This window comes from Diadema antillarum, unplaced genomic scaffold, assembly GCF_040938485.1.
Source record: "Diadema antillarum isolate AM-2024a unplaced genomic scaffold, OU_Dant_1.0 seq00000955_RagTag, whole genome shotgun sequence".
Taxonomy (NCBI): Eukaryota; Metazoa; Echinodermata; class Echinoidea; order Diadematoida; family Diadematidae; genus Diadema; species Diadema antillarum.
Window position 1 is genome coordinate 550,525 of NW_027271803.1, and position 27,481 is coordinate 578,005.

The window sequence follows — 27,481 nt, forward strand, 5'->3', positions numbered from 1 at the left end:
AACACGCGCGTGGGCGGTCTTGGTAGCGACGAACGCGCTGCGCATTGTTTTGAAGTTAACAGCAGAAGAGAGTCACGCTAAAGCAATGAATCCAAAAGCAATGACCCTCGACTCTGGGGGAATTTGCCACTTTCTTTCCCTTCGTAGACTGGCAGGCTTCAAAACAGGTCAATATGCGGTATGCCTTACTTTTAAGTTTTGTTACAAGCTAGGGCTTTTTAAGCCCAGAGCATTGCTAGATCTGACAAACGTTATAGTTTGCATCTTGTCTGACATCACCAGTCAACTTTAGACCAAGGGTCTACTTAGTACTGCAGCACTTGTCCATTGTTAGTGTACGTGAAATCAATGTACTGTGCGGTAGGTCACGCGAACAACAATGTGATACTGCGCTGCTCATCTGTAATCCATAGCTTTTCATTATTTTTTCATTGTAATAAACGGTTAGTTGTCTTGGATCTTTCAGATTAATATCTTGAAGTTAAATGAATATCTAGGATACCTTCCATAACAATGGCATCTTCGATCCAATCCTATATAAAGACGTCAGAAATTGACAAAGACTAACACTAACAGTAACACTTTTAAAGTTAGACCTTTGTCTGTATCGGTAAAGGTAGACTCAGACTAGGATTTAGGAAGATCTCATCATGCCGTTACTTAGGCCAAATCGCCGGTTGTACTGTCTTTACTTAGTTTTCTATTTTCTAGATTTAATTCGTCATGGACAGTTTTTAAGTCTGTAATGTAAAGAATCTACAATCTATAGGTTAAAAGCTAAACTATAACCATTTAGCCCTGGAAATAGATCTAGATCTGTGATCAATACTATAGACATTAGGCAGGTTAGGCCTTACGTTGTTGTTAGATCTACTAACGTTGGTACTAGATCCCCAATAGACAGTTTGGCTCTAGCTTTAAACCTAATTACATGTAGATCTAGAGTCTAGACTAGATACTAATTTTCATTTATTTCAGTCTGTTAATGATGCCCCAATATAGACGTCTAAATTTAACATTTATTCGACCTAGTAGAGTTCTAGTACGTTGTAGGCCTACGTAGAGAGTAGAACACTACTACCCTAGTACTGTATTAGACACTAGCAGTGGCTAGTACAGTGCTGCACAAACTAGACCTAGGGCCTAATTTCTAGTAATAGTGCTGTAAATATACCTTCTAGTAATTACGGGCTTTAGCCAGACCTATAGTATTCATTAGTTTAAGTAGAGTTTAGGCCTACAGCCCATAGGGTCTGGGCCTACTCTTACTTTGGGCACAGAGTATGAACAATGGGATCTGTATCGTACGCAGATCCCTCTACCGCTCTACTCTAGTCGGGATATCTCCCGACAATATCTCTATTGTAACGTTAGGCCTGAATAGACCACGGTCCAGACGGTCTTCAATGTAGTACTAGTAATTGTAGTCTTGATGAACATATAGCTTCACATCCAGTCTATTATTCTTAATCCAAACGCAGTGCTTCATAAGATCGACAATAACCCAAGTAGCAGCCAGGCTTTTGATGTAGCGGTACTTCTCGTGCCGCGAAATAAGACTGAAACATGAATACAGACGGACAATATTTGGGGAAAACAAGAATGAATGGTTAGAATGGTATTAGATGTGAATCAATAATGATGACTTTATACAACGTGAACAAATAATCCAAAAAGTTGTACTCGATCTAACATACACACTGTTTTGACACTGCATCCGCTGAATAGTAAGGGAGATGGATGGATACGCAGTTCTGGCTGATAAGCACGTGGTTAACTACGAGAAGAGATACGTAGTTCTGCCTGATGAAACACGTGCTTATCAGGCAGAACTGCGTATCTCCTAGAGATACACATTTCTGTCTTAAAAAAAAAACACCTCATGGCCGAAGACTTACGCAGTTCTGGCTGGTCAACCCGGGCACGTGACCAGAGATACGCAATTCTGCCAGATTACGATCACAGAAATTTGGCTGCTATTAATCCGGCAGAACTGCGTAAGTTTTTGAAATTGTTTATCATTATTACTTAAAAAGGTCAAATTGTCTTTTTTTTTGTGGTGGTAGTCAATTCTGTAGACCAATTATGACCAAGAAAAGAAGAAAAATGCAACTCATCGTATCCCAGTTTAAAAAGGTGTACCACTGAATCTTTAAAGCCGATTTCTGGCGTAATGGGTTAAAGGCATGGGCGTAAATCCCGGGGGGTGGGGGTGGGGGATATATTCCCCCCTGAAATGGAGGAGGGGGGATGGCCTGTACAATCATCCCCCCTGAAATTTGAGAAAAAAATGGAGGAAGCAGAAATGTGATTGTATCATTTTTGTCATATTGCATGACGTTCGTATGCCCGCCTTCAGACAGGTAACAGAGCTGAACAGTATTCTATCTTGTAGGATAATGTATACATAATTTTCTCAAACGCTCGCTTCGCTCGCTCGCGAAGAAAGTAATATCGACAAAAGGTATGGTCCAGACGTTGACAACGTCAAATAGCATAGGCTTACATGTAAACATGCTATGAAGCGAGCAACTCGGGACCATCTGCAAATTATGTACGAAAACAAACAAACAATAACAAAAACTATACCGCCATAATTGAACCCCCTCCATTTCCTGCATCATTCCTGAAACGATGATGACTCTGATACATCTATGGGCATACCCAGGGATGATCAGGGGCGTCGAATCTATCGGGGGGGGGGGGGGGGGGGCAAAGGGGCATTTGCCCTGCCCCTACGGAAATGTTGGGGGCAGACAAATTATTTGTCCTCCAAGCAATTCCCGAGGTGAGGACAAATCTCGAACTTTCTCTGTGGAAAATTGGACAAGTACCGCCAGAATTATGCAACGGATCGCTGAATTGCAATCATGAATATGCAAAAGATCCGCTACTGGGTCCCTTTCGATAGACTTTGTACACTTTTGAGATTGACGTTTTATTTCCTTATATTTATCAAAGAGTGTGCAGCGGATCTTTCACTTACAAAAGCTCCCTCATATGCAGAGGCGTCGATGGAGGGGGAGGGGGATGGTTCCCCATAAAAGTATTAGGGACAAACAGATCATTTTGCTCCTCGCAACTCCCGAGATGTGGAAATGCTCTTACTTTTTTGATAGAAAACTGTCTCAATATTTCACCCAAAGATGGCAGAATTTCAATTCTGAAAATACAAAATCTCCCTCGCGTAAGAGGGGGATAGGCCTAACCCCTCCCATACCCTCCCCGTTCAGTCATTTCTACTTAATACACTTAAGATCGACAGATTTCAAAATTTTTCATCTAAAGTGTGCACCAGGTCTGTTACTTCTGTTTAAAGAAATGCAAATGTTCCTTGGGTGGGAGGAGACATAAGATACTTTCAATTAACGGAGGGTTCCCCCCCCCCCTAAAAAAATAGTATACAGTTCTGGGATTGGAAATTCCCCAGATTACATCATAAATGTGTTTACGAGATATTTGTTGCTGCCAGTAATTGCCAGCAGTTGCGCCCGGTGCGCCCCCACCCCCTTAATTTCCCAAGCGAAAAAAGTACAGCTACAAACGGCCGTTTTTGGACTGTAAAATATCAAAATTTTCAAGCTTGCTCGCTTCGCTCGCTCGCATTTAATCGTTATGTCATTTTCCTGACGTTGCTTTCAGCAATTGCCAGCAGTTGCGCCCAGTGCGCCTCCACGCCCCTTGATTTCCTAAGCGAAAAAAAAAATATAGCTACAAGCGGCCGTTTTTGGACTGTACAATATCAACATTTTCAAGCTGGCTTGCTTCGCTCGCTCGCATTTAATCGCTATGCCATTTTCCTGATGTTGCTGCCGGGTAATTGCAAGCAGTTGGGCCCGGTGCGCCCCCCTTAATTTTCAAAGCGAAAAAATATAGCTACAAGCGGCCGTTTTTGGACTGTACAATATCAAAATTTTCAAGCTCGCTCGCTTCGCTCGCTCGCATTTTAATCGCCATGCCATTCTCCTGATGTTGTTGCCGGGTAATTGCCAGCAGTTAGCCCCGGTGCGCCCCCATAATTTTCAAAGCGAAAAAATATAGCTACAAGCGGCCGTTTTGGGACTGTACAATACCAAATTTTCAAGCTCGCTCGCATTTAATCGTTATGTCATTCTCCTGATGTTGCTGCCAGTAACTGCCAGCAGTTGCGCCCGGTGCGCCCCCCTTAATTTCCTCAGCGAAAAAATATAGCTACAAACGGCCGTTTTTGGACCGTACAATGTCAAAATTCATGATCGTGTTCATGATCTTCAGTGTAAGAATTAATACAAGAAGTTTCTCTAAATGATACCATTTTATAAGCAAAATTGTTCAATAATAACACTGCAAAAAGTCCGGTGTTAAATATGACACACCGAGCTGGTGTTAAATTTCCGGTGCTCATTCATGGTGTTAGATTAACACCTCCGGGTGTCATTTCAAAATATAGAATTTTTTTTTTTTTTAATGCTTGTAGTTTTTTAGGGACTGAATTTCTTGTTAATTCTGAACAAGACGATGAAGAATTTTCCGATAAAGTACTTGATTTTTGAAAAAAAGTGTAAATACAATAATTTACACCACAGTAACACCAGTTGGTCTGGTCTCCTATTGAAGCTGGACGGGTGTTATACCATTGAAATTAACACCACCAATATCAAATCAACACCATGCGGTGTCATTAATGAATTAACTCTAGCGCAGTGTCAATAATATCACCAGCCACAGTGTCAAATTAACACCACAAAGTGCCAGGTGAACATTTTTTAACACCGTCACAATACATTTTCTACACCTGTGGGTGTGGTCCTTTATTGAAGCTTGATCGGTGTTAGATTTAACACCCATGGTCTTAAATCTAACACCGATGTTTTTACAGTGAATGTACATAAAGTGTACTGCTACCTTAAACATGGACTATTTCAAGTCGATAAAACACGCAAAAAAAATGCAACAAATTGCACCATTTACAACATCAATATGCAAAAAGTTCACACCCTCCCCCCTCGCTCGAAACATCGCTCCCTCGCATCTAACCGTTCCCCCTAAGATCAAATCCTGGCTACGCCGGTGATAGGCCCCACTATTTAGTAGCCCTTCACAGTGATGTCGCACAGGCGGAGCAAGAGCTGAATACCACGATGTAGTCATTCAATTATCTATGATTTTTTTTCTTACTTTTTTTATAGGAAAAAAATCCCAAATTTCACCAAAAGTGTGCGCCAGATCGCTGAATTTCAGGTCTGAAAATGCCAAATTTTCCTTGTGTGGGAGGGGGATACCCCCCTCCCACACCCTCCCCCCACTAGGCCGCTGCGCTCCCTCGCACAGATATTCAAACTCCAAGTCCCTCACCTACCCCCATCATTAAAACGGAACGATGCCCCAGGGATGATTGCTTTACTGACTTAAATCAAGAAAATTGAAGAATACAATTAATAGCTTCAGGAAAATATCTACTACGTTATTACATTTTAAAAAATGGACATCCATCTTAGCATTTTATTGAATTTATTTGGGCATTATTCAGGGCTGCGCTACGTTTTTGAAAGGGGGGGGGGGGGGTGTCTAAATCGCACGTCAGTCAAGAAGAAAGTACATCAAAAGACAAGAGAAACAACAAAAAAAAAGTCTTCATACTTTTAATGTCTGATTTTCCGCCGAAAGTCGGCTGACAAGCAAAAAAACAACAACAAATAAACAAATAAAAACAAGAACAAAAAGTCTTCATATTTTTGCTGCCACTTCCCTCCCACTTTGCATGGAAAAGAGTGGGACATTTTGATCCCTGTAAAGTGTATGTGTGTGTGTGTGTGTGGGGGGGGGGGGGGAAGCTTCTCTCCCTCCCACCCCCCCCCCCCCCCAGACCTGCACCGGTCCGGTTATGGGCTTGTAATCGTGGTGATGGTGGCTATCGCCGATCATCCCCCCACTTCTCAGTACGGATTTACGCCGTTGGTTAAAGGAGATTTTCAGTTCTGCCAGATTACGGCCGTTATTCTTTATGGGGGGGGGGCAATATATAACAAGCATTGTCTTTTCAGTGGGTGCCTCCATTCTTTATACATTAGGCTGCACATTATTTGTTTTGCAATGATACATTGTTTGGTGTTTTTTTTTTTTCGTAACATATATATTGCCCGACCGGGGGGGGGGGGGGGGCAAAAGTGTCTACATGTCAACCAAGTGCCACAAATTAGAGACAGATTTGTTAAGTGCCCATACCTTTGAGGAATCTCGAAACGTCATCCAGCTGCGGTATGTTGTCTTCTCTGATGGAGGAAGGAGAATAAAACGATTGTTTGAGACCGGTGCTTGATTAGGAAAGAGATACGGTTATTATGACGTAAACTAGTACAATTTTACTTGCACAAAGAGACAAGTTGAATTTCTAACGAGTCCATGTCTAGTATCTGAACTGTTCACGCAGAAGCTGGATTATCACGGGAGAGGTGAGAGTTGCCTTGGCAGCTGCAAACCTAACGGGACTAGCAATCATAAATAAAAGGGATATCAAAACAACGGATGCACGTCACGAGACCGAGACCCACGAGTCATACATCCCACAAGTTACCGACACTATGCGAACAAAGCCCACGAGTTCGACATCAAGTGAAACAGGTCCGCGAGGTATACAGCTCATGAGTTCGACACCAGGCGAATAAAGCCCATGAAATCGATACTATGCTAAGCATGCTCACGAGACCGACACTGGGCAAAGACAGCCCACGAGACCGACAGGATGAACCAATTAAGACTGCGTAGTTGTCCAGGGAAGAAATGAGTGATTGGAAAGGGGATCCTGCCAATTAAGTTGTTGCCTCGTCAGCAACCCTCTCTCACCCTCTGGAAATTTCAAGATCTTTATTTGTGTGTGCGTGTGTGAGTGTTTGTGCAAAAAATTGATAGAATTCATTAAAAGTGTGCAACAGTTCTTTATACTTCTATTTCTAAAATGCAAAGGCTCCGTCGTTTCCATGTTAAGTCCTCAATTTTTTAAGGTATTCTTGCTCTCCCCCCTGAAAAAATAAAAATATACAAAAACCTGTGCACGGTAATGACTACTACAGTCTTGTGGGATATTCAAATAAAATGTGACTGTTAATTTATATCAAAATTCCTTAATATTGCCTCATTACAAAAATTTTGTTGTGCTGGTTTATAACACTTCTTTATGAAATTAAAATTTTACATTCGCCGTCCATTTATTCTTTTTTTTTTTCAATTCGTAGAGGAATTTATCCCCTGAAGCCGTCCTGTCCCCTCCTAGATACACCTACTCAGGGAAATATATATATATATGATATACAATTATATACATATATATATATGTATATATATGATATATATATATATATGTGCATATTAAGGTTAGCCTACAAAAAAGTCCAGTTGTGAAATCAAGTTACAAAGAAATATTTCACAAAATGATCAATGTCAGCGGAAGCCTGCTTTACTTGATTTGGAGGGGGCGTAGTAATCAGCATAGGTGTGGATTTAGTATGAATTTGCACAAAATAACGTAATCGTTTATAAAGGTATTCTTTATTCAGGATAAGAAAATGCATCCGTGAAAACAGCTTTTATTCTTTAAAAGATTTACCGTTTTGAGAATGATTACATTACCAACACAAGCAAACAAATTGAGGATCAATTGCTGCGATATAAAAAGTTTTCAACAATTGAATTTCATACATTATAATTACAGAGACAAATTGGTTCTCTAAAACTTCTTTGGAGTCGGGTAGGATATCTAGTAGAGAGATGGAAAAGGGGAAATTCTTACATCTTGTATCTTCTAGCTAGAAATGGGGAAAGCCTATCTAAATTAGGACGATATTATTATAAAAGACCTAAACTTGAAGCCATACATCGTTCTTGTTTTTCCCCTTTTATGCCATTAATGCAACACTCTCTGCAGATCAGTACACACTTTCAGTTGACCTATAGATGGTCGTGTTCATCCTGTCGGTCTCATGGGCCTTATCTGCCTAGTGTCAGTCTCGTGAGCCTCTCTTACGCAGTGTCGGTATCGTGACCCTCTTTTGCGTACTGTCGGTCTCGTAAGCCTTCTTTGCGTAGTGTTGGTCTCTTGAGTCTTTTTAGCTTGTTGTCGAACTCACGGGCTTTATTTGCCTAGTGTCAAACTCATGGGCTGTATGACTCATGGACCTATCTTGAATGTCGGTCTCATGAGCCGTATGACTTATGGGTGTCGGTCTCGTGGGACGACCCCAAAACAGCACGAAAGTCTTAGTGATGCAAGATGGAGACTAATCCTAATACTTAGCAAGTAGTCACTGATGTTTCGTTACTTGTTTAGAGGAATAGAACATCACTGATGTTTTGTTAATTGTTTAGAGGAAAAGAACATCACTGACCTCATGATGGTCTCAATATAAAAGATAGGTCTGAAAAAAAAAGATAGGTCTGATTTGTCTCAGCTGGAAAGTTTGATACAATTCTAAATGCATTATCTTGTTTATTACACGCATAACTAGAAATTGCCGTCAAACATTTGTTCATCATCTTAATTTACAGAATCATGTTTCTTCACCTGTATCCACAGTCACGTCTTAGCACGTTGAAATTCCGCAGGTATTCTTGGCACGCGTGAGAAGGATACAGTCTACTGAGCTCGTAGAACACTCGACCCCTGCAGGGTGGGAGGGAAACCATATTAACAGAGACCGATCGAGCAAGTCTGACGCATTTAGTGTAAGACCGGCGCACTGAAAAGCAGTACGTACTTGGACAAAGTCTGAGAGCTTCGTTTTCCAAACACCGAAATAAATATACTTTTGTTCTTTGTAGTTGGATTAAGTGCATCCAATGGATATTAAAGAATTATACGTATAAGGTAAGGTGTATAAGATAATGCACCTCATTGCACCACTTCGTGTAGGAAAATAAGAAAGCTGCCTACACCATTTAATATCTACAGGCGATACTGAAATTCTCTATCATAAAACAAAAAAGTTCGAAAACACTTACGTTTGAGTGAGTACCACCCACTTTTGTAGAGGACATAAATTTTGCACTTTTCTTGACATGAAAAGTTATCCGGTATAGAAATTGAGTTTTTTTTCTAGAAATCACAACTTGATTATGGAAATTAATTTGACGGTAAATCGTATTATCGTTAAGGTCTGTTTTAATTGTTGCGGTGTTCCTGGGAATTAGTGTATGTGTGTGTGTGTGTGTGTGTGCGTGTGTCTTGTCACAATTCTGGGAGGCGTTTTTGATTTCGATGAGTCCATCCGTAAGCATTTTGATCTACTTCAAACCATTTATCCCATCTTGCCCAGAACTCTACCATTTTCGAAATTCATTTTCCATAAAGTAAGTTTCCTAATTAATGCCATTTTCAGTACCCAATGATACTTGAAGATGAATGTATCTGCGGTGAATAATAAAGTGTACAATGGATTTATGCAAAGAATTTATCAAAAATATTACAAAGACAATGTATGCTTTTTGGCAATGCCATAGATAGCCTTTCTTTCAACATTGTGTCATCTCGAAGTACCGCTCGAAGTAGCTTCGTCTATCACTTTTTAGTGTTTGTGTTGACAATAAACTGTCATACAAGTGTCATATATTATTTTGCGCAATACACGCGAAAGAAATAGATTAATATACTGTTTTTTAATCTGCATGGATGATGCTATTTCAAGTTAAATATTGCCAAATTTGAACCATAGAATTTCAGTTTGGGATGATACTCATCAGACATTATTAGATAAACTCCTTCTACACCAGAAAACAAATAACAAAAAAGAAACAAAAACAACAACCCCCCCAAAAAAAAACCCCGCTCAGTTTATGACCTCGTCTCCGAATCAAAAAACCGATGCTTTGTTTTTGACCATTAAATTCTGAAAAAGAAAAAAAAATTTGCGTTTGAACTTAGGCACTTCATGTTTAATCATAAGTTATCAACTTCCAAAAGCATCACGTAAATGTATCGAATTCATACATTTTGTACATTTTTTTTTTACTTCCTTCTCACAGTAGGCCAAGGTGGTGCGTACTAATTAAAGCACTCTGTCGTACCTGTCAGTTTCACGTTTTTATAATAGGTTATATTATTATTGTAATGTTTCTTACAATTACTTATTCATGTTTTCATCTATTTTTTTTTTTAGCACTACTGCTAAAATTTTTTCGGTCCGTGTCATTGGGGTCAAGAAAGTTTATTGATTGGCACCTATACTATAAGACATAATGACGAATTTGACCTTCAAGCAAACAAATCCTGTGATTCGTTTTGAAATTTATGCATTGATTTATGGATGGGGGGGGGGGGTCCACAAGAAGGTACCAAGAAGGTATTTAGCATATGTAATAGAGATGTTTCGAAAACAGGATATATGAATCTATTTTGTAGAACACGCATCCATGTAGATACAGTAAGCTATGACTTGTTCGCAGCATAATATATTTGTATCAGTATGGCGTATGTTTCAAATATATGCATTACTACATGAAAGTGTCAAACACTTGCATGAGCATAAATCCAGGGTAGTCTGGGTGCCAGAGGCTGAACCTCCAATATTTTTTAATGGTTTTATCCTATTTCAGTAGTGCTGAATCCCGATGTGGATGATGGAACTCTTGCATCCTTGAGGGTTCTGACATATTTCCTTCTAAATGATGAAAATTGAACACGATTGATGGTTTACTCTATTTCGAGGGTGCCGAATCTGAATCTGCTGATGCAAATCTTACATCCTTACGGATTTTGAGAATTCAAGATGGCCGCCACAATGGTCGCCAAATAAAAGGGAAATTTCCACGTATTTCCTTCTTAATGGTGAAAATTGAAAACAATTCATGGTTTTACCCTATTTCGAGGGTGCTGAATCCGAATGTGAATGATGCAAGTCTTGCATCCTTATTAAAAGGTTTTAAAATAATCAAGATGGCCGCCAAAAACGGAAATTGGCCTTTTAGTTTCCTTCGAAAGGGTAAAACTGAGAACACTTGATGGTTTTACCCTATTTCGAGGTTGGTGAATTCGAATATGCAGGATACAACCCTTGCATCCTTTAAGATATTGAGATATTAAAGATGGCCCCTAAAATGGCCATGTAGGACCCTATTACCTTCTCAATGGTGTAGAATTAAAGATGGAAATTCCCCTTTAGTTTCCTGTACAGGGTAAAACTTGATGATTTTACCCTATTTCGAGGATGCTGAACCCAACTCTGCAGAACACAACTTTTGCAGCTTATGGGGTTTTGAGGTATTCAAGATGGTCTCCAAAATTGTTGGCAAAAACATAAATACCCAGGTTGGCCCCTCTTTCCTTCTAAATGGTGTAAAATTGAAAACAATTGGTGGTTTTACCCTATTTCGAGGATGCTGACTCCTAATCTGATTGATGCAACTTTTTTTGTTCGAGATGACCGCCCAAAGTGACTGTCAAAAATTGAAATTCCAATATTAATAATTCTTTCTTAATGGTGAAAAATTGAAAATAAACTGATGGTCTTTCCCATTTTGAGGGTGCTGAAAGTTTTAAAAGTTTTGAGATTTTGACATTTGTCCTATAATATAAAAGGACATTTTTATATATTTTCTTATCTATGGTGAAATATTGTGCTCTAGTTATTATACCCAGGGTGAAAAAGCAATAATTCGTATTTTTAGATTAATTTCAGTTGATCGAATTTGTGATATCAGCCAAATATTAACGGCATCCAAAATGACTGCCACAACAGTGTAATATACTGAGATATTCCGATATGACTTGTATGGAATTTTACATCTACTGAAAAAACATTATATTGAGCTTATGATATACGAACAAAAAGATACGACTGAAATTTCATTATGCCAAAAAGTTATAAAATACTGCTTTGTGGTCGCCATACTCTGGCTCCAAAGATTTGAAGTTATTCCATTTCGACCGTCAATACAGTAAATATGCAGGTATTTGGTGTTGCAAGTTGTCTGGTGAGCTTGTGAATTTCGTTTCGTATTCTAATGAAATTTGTCGCATATTCTGATTACGTCATAAGAAATGGCTGCATCCATGACCACTATAGTAAATATCAATATAAGCATAATTTCAAAAGAATTCTGCGTGATTATTATTTTCGTAAGTACTGGACTATCAACTGTTACCTTATGTTGTTGTTTGTTTATCCGTTTTTTGATGACGGCGCGTTACCAGTGATTTTTACATCCACTCGTTATATATATATATGTATAAACATATACATATATTACAGGATATTGCCTAAATTAAAGAAACATAAGTATTAAAAATATATCCAACTCGTGTCTTCAACAATGCCATCAAGGCCACCCATATATACCAAATAACCAATTTGAGTGGATTGTTATTGTGGAAAAACCTCTGCATGTACAGAAAACAGTATAAACTTGCAATTATTCTACCGCATTTGTTGTCTTACAGGGTCCATTGCTGGCACACCTATACCGTACCATCTCCAAGATATCCGGTAAAGAGCTGGTTTAACAGCAACTACAATTACAATATGCGTTCGTTTGTCAGCAGAGTAGAGGTAGACCTAGGTTTTGACACTTTTATAGAGACGAAAATCTGAAGTCTCTCCGCACAAAAAGCTGATATTTTGATGGTGCCAGAGAGGAATAACAGCTGTAACATTTTCACTGAATTTAAGGATGTTGGTAGCAAACATTGCCGACTACTGTGCACAAGGAGGAATCTCATGTTATATATATATATATATATATATATATATATATATATATATGGGTCAGAATTTTGAACGAAGTACAATTGAGCCAAAACAGAACCAAATTCAAAAAGAAGGAATTACTCAAAATCGTGTATCTTACCTGAAGAAGTATAAATCAAATAACTATATATCAAATATACCAGGACCTTCCCAGAGAAGCAAGTTTTTATTCACCGCGGAAGTAAAGCCTGTTCAGAAGGAATACTCCTGCACATACATTTTAATACCATTTAACATAGCTTGGAATGATTGATTCAGTTCCGAATGGTAATGATATAAGGGATATGTGTATGTGTTGGCAGAATACTGAGCTCTTAACCTGTCCGTCAATGGTAGACGACTGAATATTAAACAAAATTTGTTAATTCTGTTGAAAAATTACTCTTTCGCTAAACGCTTCTCCAAATTAGGCGTATTTTACTGAAAGTCAATATTTCGACTTCTTATTTCACTATCCCACACTTTAATCCTTACTCCCAAATATGATGTATCTGATCTAGGCAGTCTCTATAACCAAACAAACATAGCATATTTTTCATCACGGAGGTTCGCATAAAGCTCACGGACGTGCGGAACAAACAATATATTGAACAATGCAGTTCTGTGGAGTTGGAAACGCATTCTATTGACAACAAACAGCGATTTCATGTCGAGAACAAACACCTCTGCAAAATCCTAAATAATACTATCGCCAATTCTCAATTGTAAAAGCTTGTTTTTCTTTTCATGCTGAGGAATCAAAGAAAACAGTTTTTCCATCTCTCGTATAGATTTACGTACGAACGTACGAGTAAGCTCAGTGACGGAGTCCTTCTGACAAAAAATTTCGCCTTGTGACTACTATGTTCCATCAAGCAAATCAGTTACAGTAACTCGTTGATTAAAGCGACTACCATTTTGTAAATTTACACTTCAGGTTAAAAGAATCAAATGAAATGCCATGTCTTGTCAGTTGTAAGCAGGCTATCGGTAACCTCTGGAAATTCGAAAAGCTATTTTCCACACACGTTACTTTCATTATACCAACACACACACAAAATTGGATGGTGTTTTTGACATTATCTATTATGAGTCTAGAAGTCTTAACTGAAGGTCGGTTATTAACCCAAGATCGCATTGAGAGTTGACTGATTTCAAAAATTTAACGCTCCAATGTAATCGGGATACAATGCACGTCCTTGACATCATATATAGTTATCAAAATTTCAGGTCCTAAATTTGTTATATCAGGTCTGCCATGCAAAATTTTCTTAAAACGAACAAAGTCACAGCTGAAAATGACAAAGAACCGACAAAGAAAAACAAAATAAATGTGCTCCATTTAATATTGAAATACGAAGTTTTTGTAGCTGCGGATGGCAAACGCTTCACGTTTCAGTGTGTTCAAGTTGAAATCCCTTTGCGTTTGCTCCTTACACACTGTCACCGAGGAGAGTTTGTGTTATTATATTAGAAATGATAAAAGGTTTGTTACTCCGAAGTTTCGTCATAACAAAGCACACCAAGTCCATTAAACTTAGATCGATGTTCCTGACTTTGAAATTACACAATATGGCTCCTTATAAAGAACATTTTTAGCGCGTTATTTCGAAGACTCGTTATTCATACGGTTTGTCATAATTATGAATATTTGTTACTCGGCAAATAATAGGAATCTCCGCAGGTTAGTCGAAAGGTTTGGTAATTGGGACTTGAAATAAGGTCCGTTAATCCAAATGTGGAGAAACAAATTTACAACTCTTTTAGAAGAACGGACCTTCAGAATACTGAACCTTAATATTTAGTTTTCGGATTAACAAACTTTCGGAATAAGAACGTTGGGACAAGGAACCTCCTGAGTTTATTTCGAACCTTCTTCTTTTTCATTCTCGGAATAACGAACTTTTGGAATAATGAATCCAGGAAATAACGGACATTCGGAGTAACGAATATTTGGAATAGCGAACGTTTCAAATTGCGACCTTAAACCTATTACTAAATCATCACTTGTTTAACGTGTTTTCAAAGTAAGCACAAAAACACTAACAACTTGACGATCTCTCTGTCTCTCAAATGTAGAATTAAAAAAAAAGATGTATGAAATAGAATTGCAAATTAACATTACCTTTCACTGATGAGTATAAAAAACACCATGTAATGATAAATTCAGGGTTAGCGTGTGTTCAGCATACAATAATTGAGCACTGCATTATTTTTGTTCTCTTATGACGAAATTTTGATGAATAAAAAGAAACAAACAAAAACAGCCCTCCAGAACAATTCGGCATAACGGGAGTGCACTGGCAGTTCTTTTCTATACGTATTGGAACTCGATTCCTTCTCCGTTCTTCTCATATTCGCTCAACTGCCTCCACGTTCTTAAACTTTTACGCTTCTTCTTGCCACATGTCCATTACAGGCTTCTTCCGTCATTTCATCCTTTTCCCTTCAATATATTCCGAATGTGACTGCGTTGCACTTTTTGGATTTATCATTTTTTTCTTTTTGGTTGCGGCATGTTCAGGCTACATAGGGAATGAGAGAAAAATCGTTGGTAAGGTAAAAATAAGAGTGTATAAAGGCATAGAATATATGATAATTACAACGAACGTCCGTGATGGAGACCAAAAATGGATGTGTTCTGTTTGAGATGGCAGCTACCTTACACAAAAGATATCATGGGGAACATCTGTCACTAACGAGTGGCATTGTTCCTCTATCTCCTACTATGTAATCTATGGACTTCTTCAACTAACAAACATCCGTGAGCAAAACGTTTTGCTTTTGTTATTACGCGTAGATTAAATGCTGAACGTTATTCACTTTTGGGTATGAGAGACTCAGTAATTGAATAATATTTTCAAGTAACATTAACTTCTCGTACAATGATGTAATTGTAGTTATCAGATATTCCTTTTCTCGGACCGAACGTCCGTGAGCGAAACTTTCAGAACCTACAACAGTGCAGATTGTCTCCAAAATCTCATCAGAAAGAAATCTAAATGCGTAGAAATTACAGATTACGCAAACTAGGTGTTCAGTATTTAGCTGTATTTATAAACTTTGAAGGAATAATAAAACAGCAAATGAATTTTCAGCTGTTTGTTCATCATGATCACATACGGTCTTAGAAATTCCGAAACTGCTGCTCTAAGCTCATAGTTTACTTTGTAAAACTTTACTTTTCGCTATATGAGCTGAAAGTTTGAAAAAATAAAGGATGCTTGTTGCGACACTGATTGTCGCCCCTACACGGATTGTCGCCCCCGGCTCGGGGCGACAATCCGTGACGGAGTTGGCGGCACGGATTGTCGCCCCCGTCACGGATTGTCGTCTGGCGACAATCCGTGACGCTTGTGCAGTTCCCAGTTTTTGACCTCGAAGGCGACAATCCGTGATGGCAAAAAAATTTGTTGCGACACGGATTGTCGCCCCGTCAAGGATTGTCGCCCCGGGCTCGGGGTGGTTCCTCCGGTGTTAAGCTTTGGTGGGATGGGTATGACTGGTAAGTTATGCGTATGTCTGTGTGTGTGTGTGTGTATTTGTTGTGAGCTGCATGATATGTGATGAGTATGATTTGTAGGTGCGTACAATAAGTGACTTGAGTATGGGTTTCCGTATTGTTGTGTGTGCATGTGTGCGTGTGTGTGTGTGTGTGTTTGGAGTATAATACATTGTAATACAATATGTAGAAACTGTGCATGTGTGGTGGTTGTATAGTGGCAGTGGTTTGTTTGTCTGTGTGTATACGTGTGCCTGTATGCTTACGTGTGTATGTGGTATATAGTGGCGTATGTGTATATCAAAGGGTATGTGATGGTGCGTGTTTGTGGGCGCAGTTTTGTGCCTGCATGAGTATCTGAGGGGTTTGGTGTTCGTGGGCTACGTAGGCCCTACGTATGTGTGTTGTGTGTGAGCGTTTTCGTGTATTTACGTAAGGCCCCAGTCACATAATGCTCTGCGTTCGGCGTTACGTCCAAATAAGTCATTTTTTCCTTTCTGAAGACACCCGGGGATCTCTTGCTGTCACCAGAGCATTTTTACAAAACATACGGGAAAAAAATATGTGGGCGATACGGAGAGTTGCGACTATTTACGGAGAGTTACGGATATTTTCGGATAGTTACAGACTGTTATGAATAATTATGTACAATATGACGACCCCTGCCAAGTCAATGTATTATGACAGCAAATTTATCACATATTGGACTGTCTTACATTGTACACTGGGGAAAACTAAAATTGAATTTACGTACAAGTTGTGAAAAGTTTTCGCATTTCTTTAATTTGCTTTACAGTAATGAAAGATATATGAAATTTTGAACTTGAAGTTTGAATTTCATTTGTGCAGCTCAAATATGGATAAACATCATAAATGTAAAGACTACATAACATAATTATACCACAAATAGAATACTATTTAGATCGATAAGTTAAACAGAGTAAGAAAATATTACTTACAGTCATGGAATAGACAAACTGTGGTTACGCTGTCATTGTGCAGAGATATACATGACTTTCTGGGTTATGTTAAGGAGATTGTTATAACAAAGCAAAGCCTATTACATTTCCAGAAAAAAAAAATCATTAGGACATTCGGACACCCCTCCCACACCCAAATACAATATTAAAAAGAATGTAATATCCATGGAGCGTAAAGTGAGTAAGACTATAGGGAAATACTAAATTCGTTCTCATTTTATATCGTTTATCGCTGTCAAACACCTTCCCGGCCAGAAAAGTGAAAAAAAAATGCTGTCACCTCATCCCCAACCCAAAAATTGCTTTCCGAGTTTCGAAAAATATACATTCAAGTAGTACAAGGAAAAAATGTTCAGCACCAATGGTCAAGCGATGTCATGCGTATATGGGTGCCACCTAAAATGACCATATGTGGGAGAAATTTAGTAACTTGACTTTGCGGTTCTGCCTCTCCACCGCTCCGAGTGTGTTGTAGCATTCCTTCAGGTAAATGCGCTGCAGCTTGGCAACACGAGTTGTGTGGCTTCCCACGCGTCTCTGTGCCCCCATGCGAGTGGAAAACAGAAAACGTCGAAGGACGTAATCGTGTACAGCATCCGTAACTCTCCGCAAATATCCGTAAGCGGATGAAAGTGTTGTGATAGGTAAACTTGCGGTTGATTTCGAAAACTTACGGTGGACGTACACGAACGCAAACGGAAGGGAGGTAAAATGTTTTGCGGATGGTCTGCGTTCAAGCTATGGAGAGTTACGTTCAGTTACGGGTAGTTACGTTTGGTTACGGTTGTAGTACCTTACGTAAGTCTGCGTCCGTGGAGTCCCTCTGCGAAATTTGAACATTTCAAAATTTCGCAGGTTTGCCGCTTCCATTTTACGTTTCTTTACAGACGAGTTACGGACAGTTACGTCTGCATACGTCCCTGCGGATGCCTGCGTCTACGCTGCGTCCCCCTGCGTCCACTCATCCGCATCTATCCGCGGCGTACGTAACCCATCGTAAAGCACTGTGTGACTGTTGCATTAGCACGCAGGAGATAATAGGAACAAAACATTCAAGCGACACAATTCCCACAACACGCGCAGCGCTCCATCACACACACACACACACACACACACACACGCACAAACGGACACTAAATTATCATGTGCACGCGCACATACACACTTCCTTGAAACCTCACCATGACTTTTTACATGGCATGTTTGCATGGATGTAGCCATGTAAGTTATGTGTTAGTATATTCAATGACTATGTCCAGAACGATATTACCCAGCAAAATGTGCTTCGAGGGCGGGCGACAATCCGTGCCGCCAACGCCCGTCACGGATTGTCGCCCCGAGCAGGAGGCGACAATCCGTGTAGGGGCGACAATCCGTGTCGCAACAGACGCTTTTTGAGACAAATTATCCCTCTTGGGATATTGGGACCTCGTCACAGACGTTTACTAAAATTGTCACGGACGTTCGTTCTACAACTGAGGTCATGTTCCAGGACGGATAATTAAACGATAGATAGCCTTCCGAACTCTTTCGAAATTGTGAAAAGGTATTTTCAATTCAAAATTTATTAGAAATTTGACACCTTTTAAACATAATTATGTATTCTTCAGAGAGAGAGTAGAAGGTGGACTTTCTGAGAAAATATTCACTATTTGCTCGGTTTTCGGTGAATCCGTATGGTCCAAGGAACTGCAGACAAGCCCCAGTTCGCTCCAAACACGGCACGCAGCTCCTCGGCTAGAAAGTCAAAGATAAGATGCACCTGCGCCATCAAAGCAAGATGGTGCCCCACTCGATAATTATTTAATCATCACCGACGTTCCTTTTTTCTCGGAGGTTCGTCCAAAAATGAAAGGAAATTTGCCCGACTTTCAAATGACATGAAAGAAACTGGTTTCGTAGATCATCCTGCTTGTGTACTAACGAGCGCCATAAGGTGTGAAAATTGGCAATAGCACTTCGTTCAAAATTCTCACCCATATAATGGGTATATATGGGTATATATGCCTATATATATATATATATATATATATATGGAAATAATAATGTCACAACAGGGGAATGCATTAAAAGCCAATCTAGATTTTAATGAATAAACCGAATTTTCGAGGATCCTTCCTCTTCATCAGGGATGACAGTGCGAATGAATTTTCACTGTGAAAATTCATTCGTATTAATATTAAATTTCTGGGAAGGTTGGTCATGGGTAGAAGAGAGCACATTTTAACGAAGGAATGAGAAAACATTTATTTTATTTCATCAATAAAAATGTTGAAAATCAAATATGAAAAAAAAAATAAAGGCTCTCAGAGCCGTGGATTCCCACATTCTTGCTAGTATATACTAGGTGTTTCAAAATAACATTTCCCACTTTTGATTCTTAATAATTAAAAAACTATATATCAGATAACACTGTCATTGATATGAGTGATAGCTGAATAGTGTACAATTTTGTTGGAGGCGGTTTAGATATGAAAGCATAAATCGGTTTCATGAAATCCTGTGGTACTGTCGTGTGGTATACGTCCCAAAATACCACAGGACAATTCGTGTGTATACTGTCTTGTGGTACTGTCCTGTGGTACTTTCCTGTGGTAATGTCCTGTGGTACTGCCCTGTGGTACATCCCAGAGTACCACACGAGCCTGTGACACAGTACCACACAGTTCCTGTGTTAACATATATTTGTGTGGTACATTGTGTGGTACCAACCAGTACCACAGGGAGTACCACATGAGCCTGTAAAACAATACCACACAGTTCCTGTGGTAACATTTATTTATGTGGTACATTGTGTGGTATTGACAAGTACTACAGGGAGTACCCTACAAGCCTGTGGTACAGTACCACACAGTTCCTGTGGTAACATTACAAGTGTGTGGTACATTGTGTGGTACCGACAAGTACCACAGGGAGTACCACAGGACTTTTTTGTTAGGGCGTGTCGGCTTACTGATCGTAAAAACACGAGGTACTACAAGTTGTAGCACATAGGCCCTGCTATAGTCTAACATGTAACAGTGTGAAATTCAAAAACGGCAAACATGCTATTACTGTACTACATTGCTTACAATATCCATTAACATATAATCACTATCAAACAAACTTCTGCAAATCCAAATTACATGGACACATTCAATATTCTTTTTTTCCCCTTAGTGTCCTTATCAATTATGTATGAAGTTTTTGGATCTGTGTGATTTTGTATACATAAAATAAACCAAAATTACACCAAGGAAGAAGCTGTGTTGCAAACTTTTGCACTTTCAATCTTCGCCCTTCATCACGAATGCTCTCCGGCAGCTGTGTTTGTTTATGTATGTCAGCCATGGCCTTTTATATAGATATTATATACATGTACATACAATGTATATATTGTGCGTCTATGATATGATTTTGACTACAAGTTCTTTGACCGAAACGTCAGACCAAATTTTCCTGAACCCTTACTTTGACTTTTACATATATAGATACATATATCTACATCTATAAATAGATATACCAGTATACATATTTATATATATATATATACATATACATTGTTTATTGACGAGTAATCAATAAATCAAAAGATTTTTCATTCTTTGCTATTTGTTTTTTCTTTCATTTTGACCTGTAATAATAATAATAATAATAATTGTTTTGGATATAAACTCCAAATTTTATTGTCCAAGAATGGAAATTCATTTTGCCCAATTGATCGTGGGCCCGGCAGCCACTGAGCAGCGCCAGATCGACGTTGCTCTAACCTTTTCAACTGTTGAACGGCAAACAAGGTAGCAGTAACTCCCATCTCCGGATTGTGAGGGCAGCCGCTCTACTCACTGAGCCAACACATCGGTGTGTGTGTGTGTGTGTGTGTGTGTGTGTTGGGGAGCATTAGATGTTACAAACCCCATTTCCTGTGAACATCTTGATGAATGTGATAAAATTGTATAGGCCAAGATAAAATGCCGGATTGTTTTACTCTCGATGAGTTAGAGTTACCAGTAATTAAACTTTTCAGGAGCCATTCTTGCATCTTGTACCAGTCAGTATACCACATACAACAGAGCGGGGATGGATTCCCCCTATTGCCCCCACAAGGCCAGAAAAACACACCACATCAATTCACCATGCATGCACATCTTTGTCCAGCCAGACCATTGCACTGTGTTCACTTTGCACAGATAAATATCATACATACATACATACATACATGAATACATAGGCCTACATACAAACGTCTAAATAAACACACTGATACACAAATATACACCTCAATTTCTTAAAATCATATCAGATCAAAAAAAAAAATCATATCACATGTGCACAACAGCTGCTCGTTCATTCTCCGCTCCTGATATTGAATAAACACCTAGAGATAAACGAATGAAAATCAGTGATCCATGGTTTATACATTTATTACATTTCATCCACACATTGTGTTGTTAAAATTGTTACACAAAAAATGCTTGAATAAATGGCACAATGTTGAAGAAGCACAAGATCTGCACAAACAGAAAAATACATAATAATGTAATATCAAAGTAGATGATGGTCTTCTGTGGTAGTCTATCTCATAACAGTTTCTTGAAACATTATCTGTTCGAACACGTCAAATAACAAATTATCCACAAGTATAAAATCCACAAACAAATTAATGAAACAAAGTGCTGCTAAAGCTGCAAACTTTTGGGCTAGGAAAGCACAATGTGACAAACGATTATTGACTCTGTGGTGCCTAACCAGGTAGTCTCCTCTTTGTTCAAGAATGCTCTCATATCCAGAGACAGATGGTATGTTGTAAGCATGCCTGAAAAGAGAAGAAACAGAGAAAAAAAAAATCAGCGACACGTATACATTGTGTATGTTGATTTTGGAATAACAAATACATGTAGCACATGGGATCTATTGAACAAACATAGCAAAAATTAAAATGCAGATACAAATATATACACATTCCTATGTAGCATACAAAAACGCACAGATATTTCCATCCACAGTATTGGATGAACGGTTTAATTTTCAAGGACCATATGCATTTGATATTGTCATGACATCACTGCACTACCACTGATGTGCATGGGTTTAAATGTTGACATAATTGCCATTACAGCTGTAAAGAAAATAAAAATGTACTACTGTAGTTAGCTTTAACTTTGACTGCAGATATTCAAAAATTGTACCTGGCCTGCGCCTGCCTTAAATAGATCAAAATGCTGCGCCAAGTACACCGTCTGATCGCCGTTTTGCTAGAAAAACGTTGTTCAAATAACTAGTAGGCTCTATCACCACAATCATTAGTACACATTGTAGTAGCATTGTCAAAAAGATACATTACGGCTACGTATGCATGTACTATACGCTGCGCTGACGAGCGCAGTATTCTCCACAGCACAGACAGTTCACAGACTCAACAGCCCTAACAATACACGATTTTCCATACGTGGTACGCGTGTACGACAGACTAAAAGCTCGGTACAGCGCACGCCAGTCGCCGAAATTACACTCTTTCGCGCCACTGCACACTTTGTGTATAGCATGCTTCCGGCTTAGGAGTGATTTTACAGACATTTCATAACGGAAAAATTAGTATAAATCATGCTTGCGTCTCCTTGACTCGAATATATAATGAGCATCTGAGCTTCTCTACGAAAAAGCCAAAATCAGACACAACATTTTCTTAATCGGGTCAGGAACCAAAAACGAACTTTAGATGACAAAATCTTCCTTGAAAAGCAGGTAAAATTTACGTAAATTCAACTGATGACAACGTCATGATAAGAACCGATATTACACATAAATTTGGTATCAAAACAAAGATCAAAGTCTGGGAAACAACTTACCGTGGCTTGTAGCCATCATGGATGTATGTACAAGTTGCAGCAATGTGAAAACCATAGCCCTGGCAAACTCTCGCAAAATCTCGCACATACGAGACACCTCTGGAACGCAAAGATCGTCAACGAGATTCTGAATGAATCTTGCCGTATCGGCTGATTAGCATACGTGCTGCGGTCTGACTGTCAATGGGTGTGTATAGCCGTGGTCACAACTCGCCGTACTTGCAAGTGCGTGCTGTCTACTTGCAAAAACGTGGGCAAAATTTGGGGATCCTGACGTAGTAAGTACCGCCTCAGTACGGATTTTGGAGCATGCAGACACGCCGTAGCACTTTTAGGACACGAGGAACTTTCGCTGCGTTTGGGCTACGGATTCACCCTAAGTATACCGGCAACGTACGTGCCCTCTACAGCAAACGTGCATACAACGCACTGACTCCGTGCGTCTTGTAAAATTTTCCCACCGTCACTTGCTCGACGGACGGCGCACGTAGAACGTGTGTGGGAGCACTTGATAAGTGCGCAGTCCGTGCTTATTCGGCACTTCCCTGAGTTCAACTGTTCAATAAAGCACGCAGATCGTATCGAATAAGCACCTGCTGCGCACTTAAAACGTAAGTTGCGCGCACTGATTTCTGCAATGTACACAAGCCGAGCAGACGGACGAGTGTCATCATTTCGTCTCCAAGATGTCATGATGTTGGCAATTACTGTTCTACTTCACCTACCGGGCAGAAATGCCCTGTAAGGATTCTGGGCTCGAAAAAATCGCATACACAGAAAAATGATTGTAATATTGTATGAAAGAGCTTTCAAAACTCTATTGAATAGTGTCACAAACCAAAACGTCATGCTATAGGACCCTTCTGTCTGGCAGGCGATGAGTAATGTTCATGGTTATTAAAAATATTATGCATATATCATATTTTGCGGCACATAAGAGACAATCAAAAACTGCTTGAAGAAGCAAAGCATTTAGAAATCTTGGGCTCTGAGTTGTCAGTGCATGAATTGACTAGGTTTTGGGGGGTTCTGAAAAAAATTGTTACATTTAAGAGTTGCATAAGCTTGGTAAAAAGGCATTGGTCATCATCGTGTATGTAGAACAGTGAAAAGGTCAGTACAATTCTCTAAACATGTGTATACATGTATTTTGAAATTAGGCAAAGGAAGAATTTATTATGATGACAGTATTAACTTATACAGGGCCTTAATTGCAAACGTGACACCTTCAGACTCGGAGAAAACTGCAAAACCATAGGCCTACATTCATTGTTCCAGTAATATGCTGTTAAATCTAGCTCAAAATATGCCTGGATGGCTGAATAGCCACCACCTCTGAAACTGGGTGTAAAGATGGCAGACTTCGTAACAGCAAATCGTATGCACCTCACCTCCAGCGCCGATGTGTTAGGCTGTTTAAACCAAAATTATGTTATACAATGCTTAGGTCCTATACCTAATGTAGCCTATTAACCCTTTCTCTGTCAGTGAGTCAAATATACACACAATTCACATGTAAACCTATGGACATGAAATTAATATGGCACACAAAAGTTCAAACTACCATGCACACGTGTAAAACCCATGGAGAAGACGATTATACATCTGAAGAACCTGGGAAGGTGGTCCTATAATTGGGCCTATAAGTTCCCCTAACATCTGACCGGGAAAAAAAAAATCATCGCACTTGCACGCACTTACAATATGCGAGAGAGTAGGGATACCGTACGTGAGCAGCACGTGTAATTACAAACTCCGTAAGATAACGTGGCAATCGCACGGATATCGTGCGTTGTAAGCACGTACAACTCACTTACCACGTGCACAACATACAATGCACGTAACTCCTCACGGCTAGACGTGGCGTGCGTACGTACACCCTGCGAAACCACGCAAGTGTCGTGCATGACGTACTTCCTCCCTGCTCTAGCCACTCCCTCCGGGAGTGTGTGGTTAACACCCTGACAATAGTCCTGAACAATGGCCAGGGTTTGAATGCTTCATTATCAATTCATGAGAAATTCCACTATCACAACTAGTCTTTATTCAGCCTCTGGCAGTATCTGTGTAAAGTCAAACGCCTGCCGATACTGTCGTTAAGTCGCGACAGTGCTCTCCCTACTTCTGAAAAACGAAATTACAATGAATACCTTCTGTTCTGTCGTAAACATGGTGACAGGAAGCAGAGAAAATCAATTAGAGTATACACCTGTGTATATGGAGCCTTAAGTAAATCTACTGTGAAACAAATCGCCCTAATGAAAAACGTTTATCAAAAATGATCTCTTTTTATCGAAAAAGCGACAAATTTGTCAGACTATTAATACACAGTTGAATTAAAATGAAGAACTTTAGATTATTTATGCTTATTTAGATCCCAAATTTAGTGATATGTAAAGCAAAATTTGAAAGTGATTGCCAGCTGGAATGAAATGCGGTGTTTGCAAGCACATGGAAACATGTGCTTACTTTTTCCATGTGCATGCATTTTACCCTTTACCGTGCATGAATTCAGACTAGCAGTGCCAGGGCAATCCACATGAATTATTGATTACGCATTCATGTGCCTGGGAGCGCGAGACTGACGCCTAGTCAACAGGTGGTTCAGGCATGTCCATTGTTCAGGGCCATTGTCAGCACACACTCACATACACATCATTGGTTCCTGTGCAAAGTTCCATTTTTGTACAGAGGGGTAAAATATGACCAAAATCTGCAACCTTATTTCAAAATCAATCTTAGATTTAATGAAACTAATTAATGCTTTCACATTCAAATTACCTTCAACAAAATTGTACACTATTCAGCTATTACTCATATCAATGACAGTTTTATCGGATGAATAGTTTTTGAACTATTGATGATCAAAAGGGGGAAATGTTTTTTGAAACACCTAGTATATATTGTGGCAAGGGTCATACTGCGCGACAAAGTACTCTGAGTGCACCTATTTGCTCAATACTCATGAGCGTCATGAATAACATGAATGTCACATTGTAGATTGCAGATATTGCAACACCTGTTGCGACTTAATTGTCGCCCCGTCACAAATTGTCGCCCCTGAAACAGGCAACAATTTGTGACGGAGTTGGCTGCTTAAATTGTCGCCCCATCACAATTTGTCGTCTGGCGACAATTTGTGATGAGGGCTGACGGTACAAATTGTCGCACGCCCTCGAAACACATTTTTGGGGTAATATCATTCTTGACACAGTCATTGAAATACCAACACATAACTTACAGGGAAACATCTATGCAAACAAGCCATGTAAAAAGTCACGGTGAGGTTTCAACGAAGTTAGTATGTGCGCCCGCACATGATAATTGAGTGTCCGTTCGTGTGTGTGTGTGTGTGTGTGTATGTGTTATTGCTTATTATGGAAAAATGTGTGTTGAAGTGGTTTATATGCATTATGAGGATTTGAGTGTTTGTTTGTGTTTGTTTATAAATACGTATGTATTTGCGGTGTGCATATGGCAGTTCGTTTGTGCTAAAATCAACTAACGATTGGGAAATTATTTACGGCGTGTCGAAATTATTCGTTCATGCATAAAGCATGCCAAACTTATTCTGGGACAAAGAATAGTGATATGGAAGTTGAAGTTAAGACTGATGGAAGAATATGACTGCTGTGAAAAAGTGAACAAAGACAGATAACATTTAGGGAAAGGGTACCTCCCTTGTAAGCCTTTTCTCTCGGTCTCTCTCCTAGCCCGCTTCACCGCTGAAATTGATACACCCATACTATTTGAAATCATCGCCGCTGTGAACTCTATAAACACGTGCTCATACACGTTGAAGGCATTTTCATTGTCACAGTAGTGCCTGCTGCTCAAAAAGTTCGTTCGCACAAACATCAAAACCCAAACACAAACAGACAGGCACACGTATACACACAGGCAAACAAACCACTACCACTATATAACCACCACACACGCACAGTTTCCACATATTGTATTATTACCTATACGAGGTAGTTTTGCGAGGCAATTACAGTTGGTATTTTGCAGGGTGGGGAGTTCAGCAGGCGACATTAGAGCATATCACGAGCATCCGGGGTTTTACATATACAGTGGACTCCTGTTATAACGAAATCCTCGGGACCGGCAGTTTTCTTTCGTTATATCGGAATTTTGTTATAATTGAACAAATAAACGATAGAAATACATAGTGTGGATGACATTGCAGCCCAAATTTTTACTTCGTTATAACCAGAATTTTGTTACAACCGTGTTCGTTATAATATGAGTGCACTGTAAAACAGGGAGATGGGAAGAGGAGTGGAATCTCCTCCCCACCTCCCTGCTTTAAACGTAAACATTCCCATTGACCACGAAAAGAAAACATTCCAGGACGTCCAGGGTGTCAGTTACACGCATCGCAGAAGAACGCTGATAAATCAACTCATACCACTTACAGCAGCATTATAGGCCGATAGGCGTCAAACAATGACTAGTCCATTTGTGCTCAGTAATTGC

General features: G+C 39.4%; 1 protein-coding gene across 1 annotated transcript in view; it reads right to left on the bottom strand.

Annotated features, from left to right (window-relative positions):
- The window catches only part of LOC139741820 (tryptophan 5-hydroxylase 1-like), a 147,532-nt gene that overhangs the window by 37,320 nt on the left and 82,731 nt on the right, over positions 1 to 27,481 (bottom strand). The window contains exons 8-9 of the mRNA XM_071652404.1: positions 8,537 to 8,635; positions 6,205 to 6,251 (exon numbers count right to left, since the gene is read on the bottom strand). Of these exons, the coding sequence (XP_071508505.1) occupies positions 6,205 to 6,251; positions 8,537 to 8,635 (146 nt within the window). The remainder of the gene's footprint in view (positions 1 to 6,204; positions 6,252 to 8,536; positions 8,636 to 27,481) is intronic.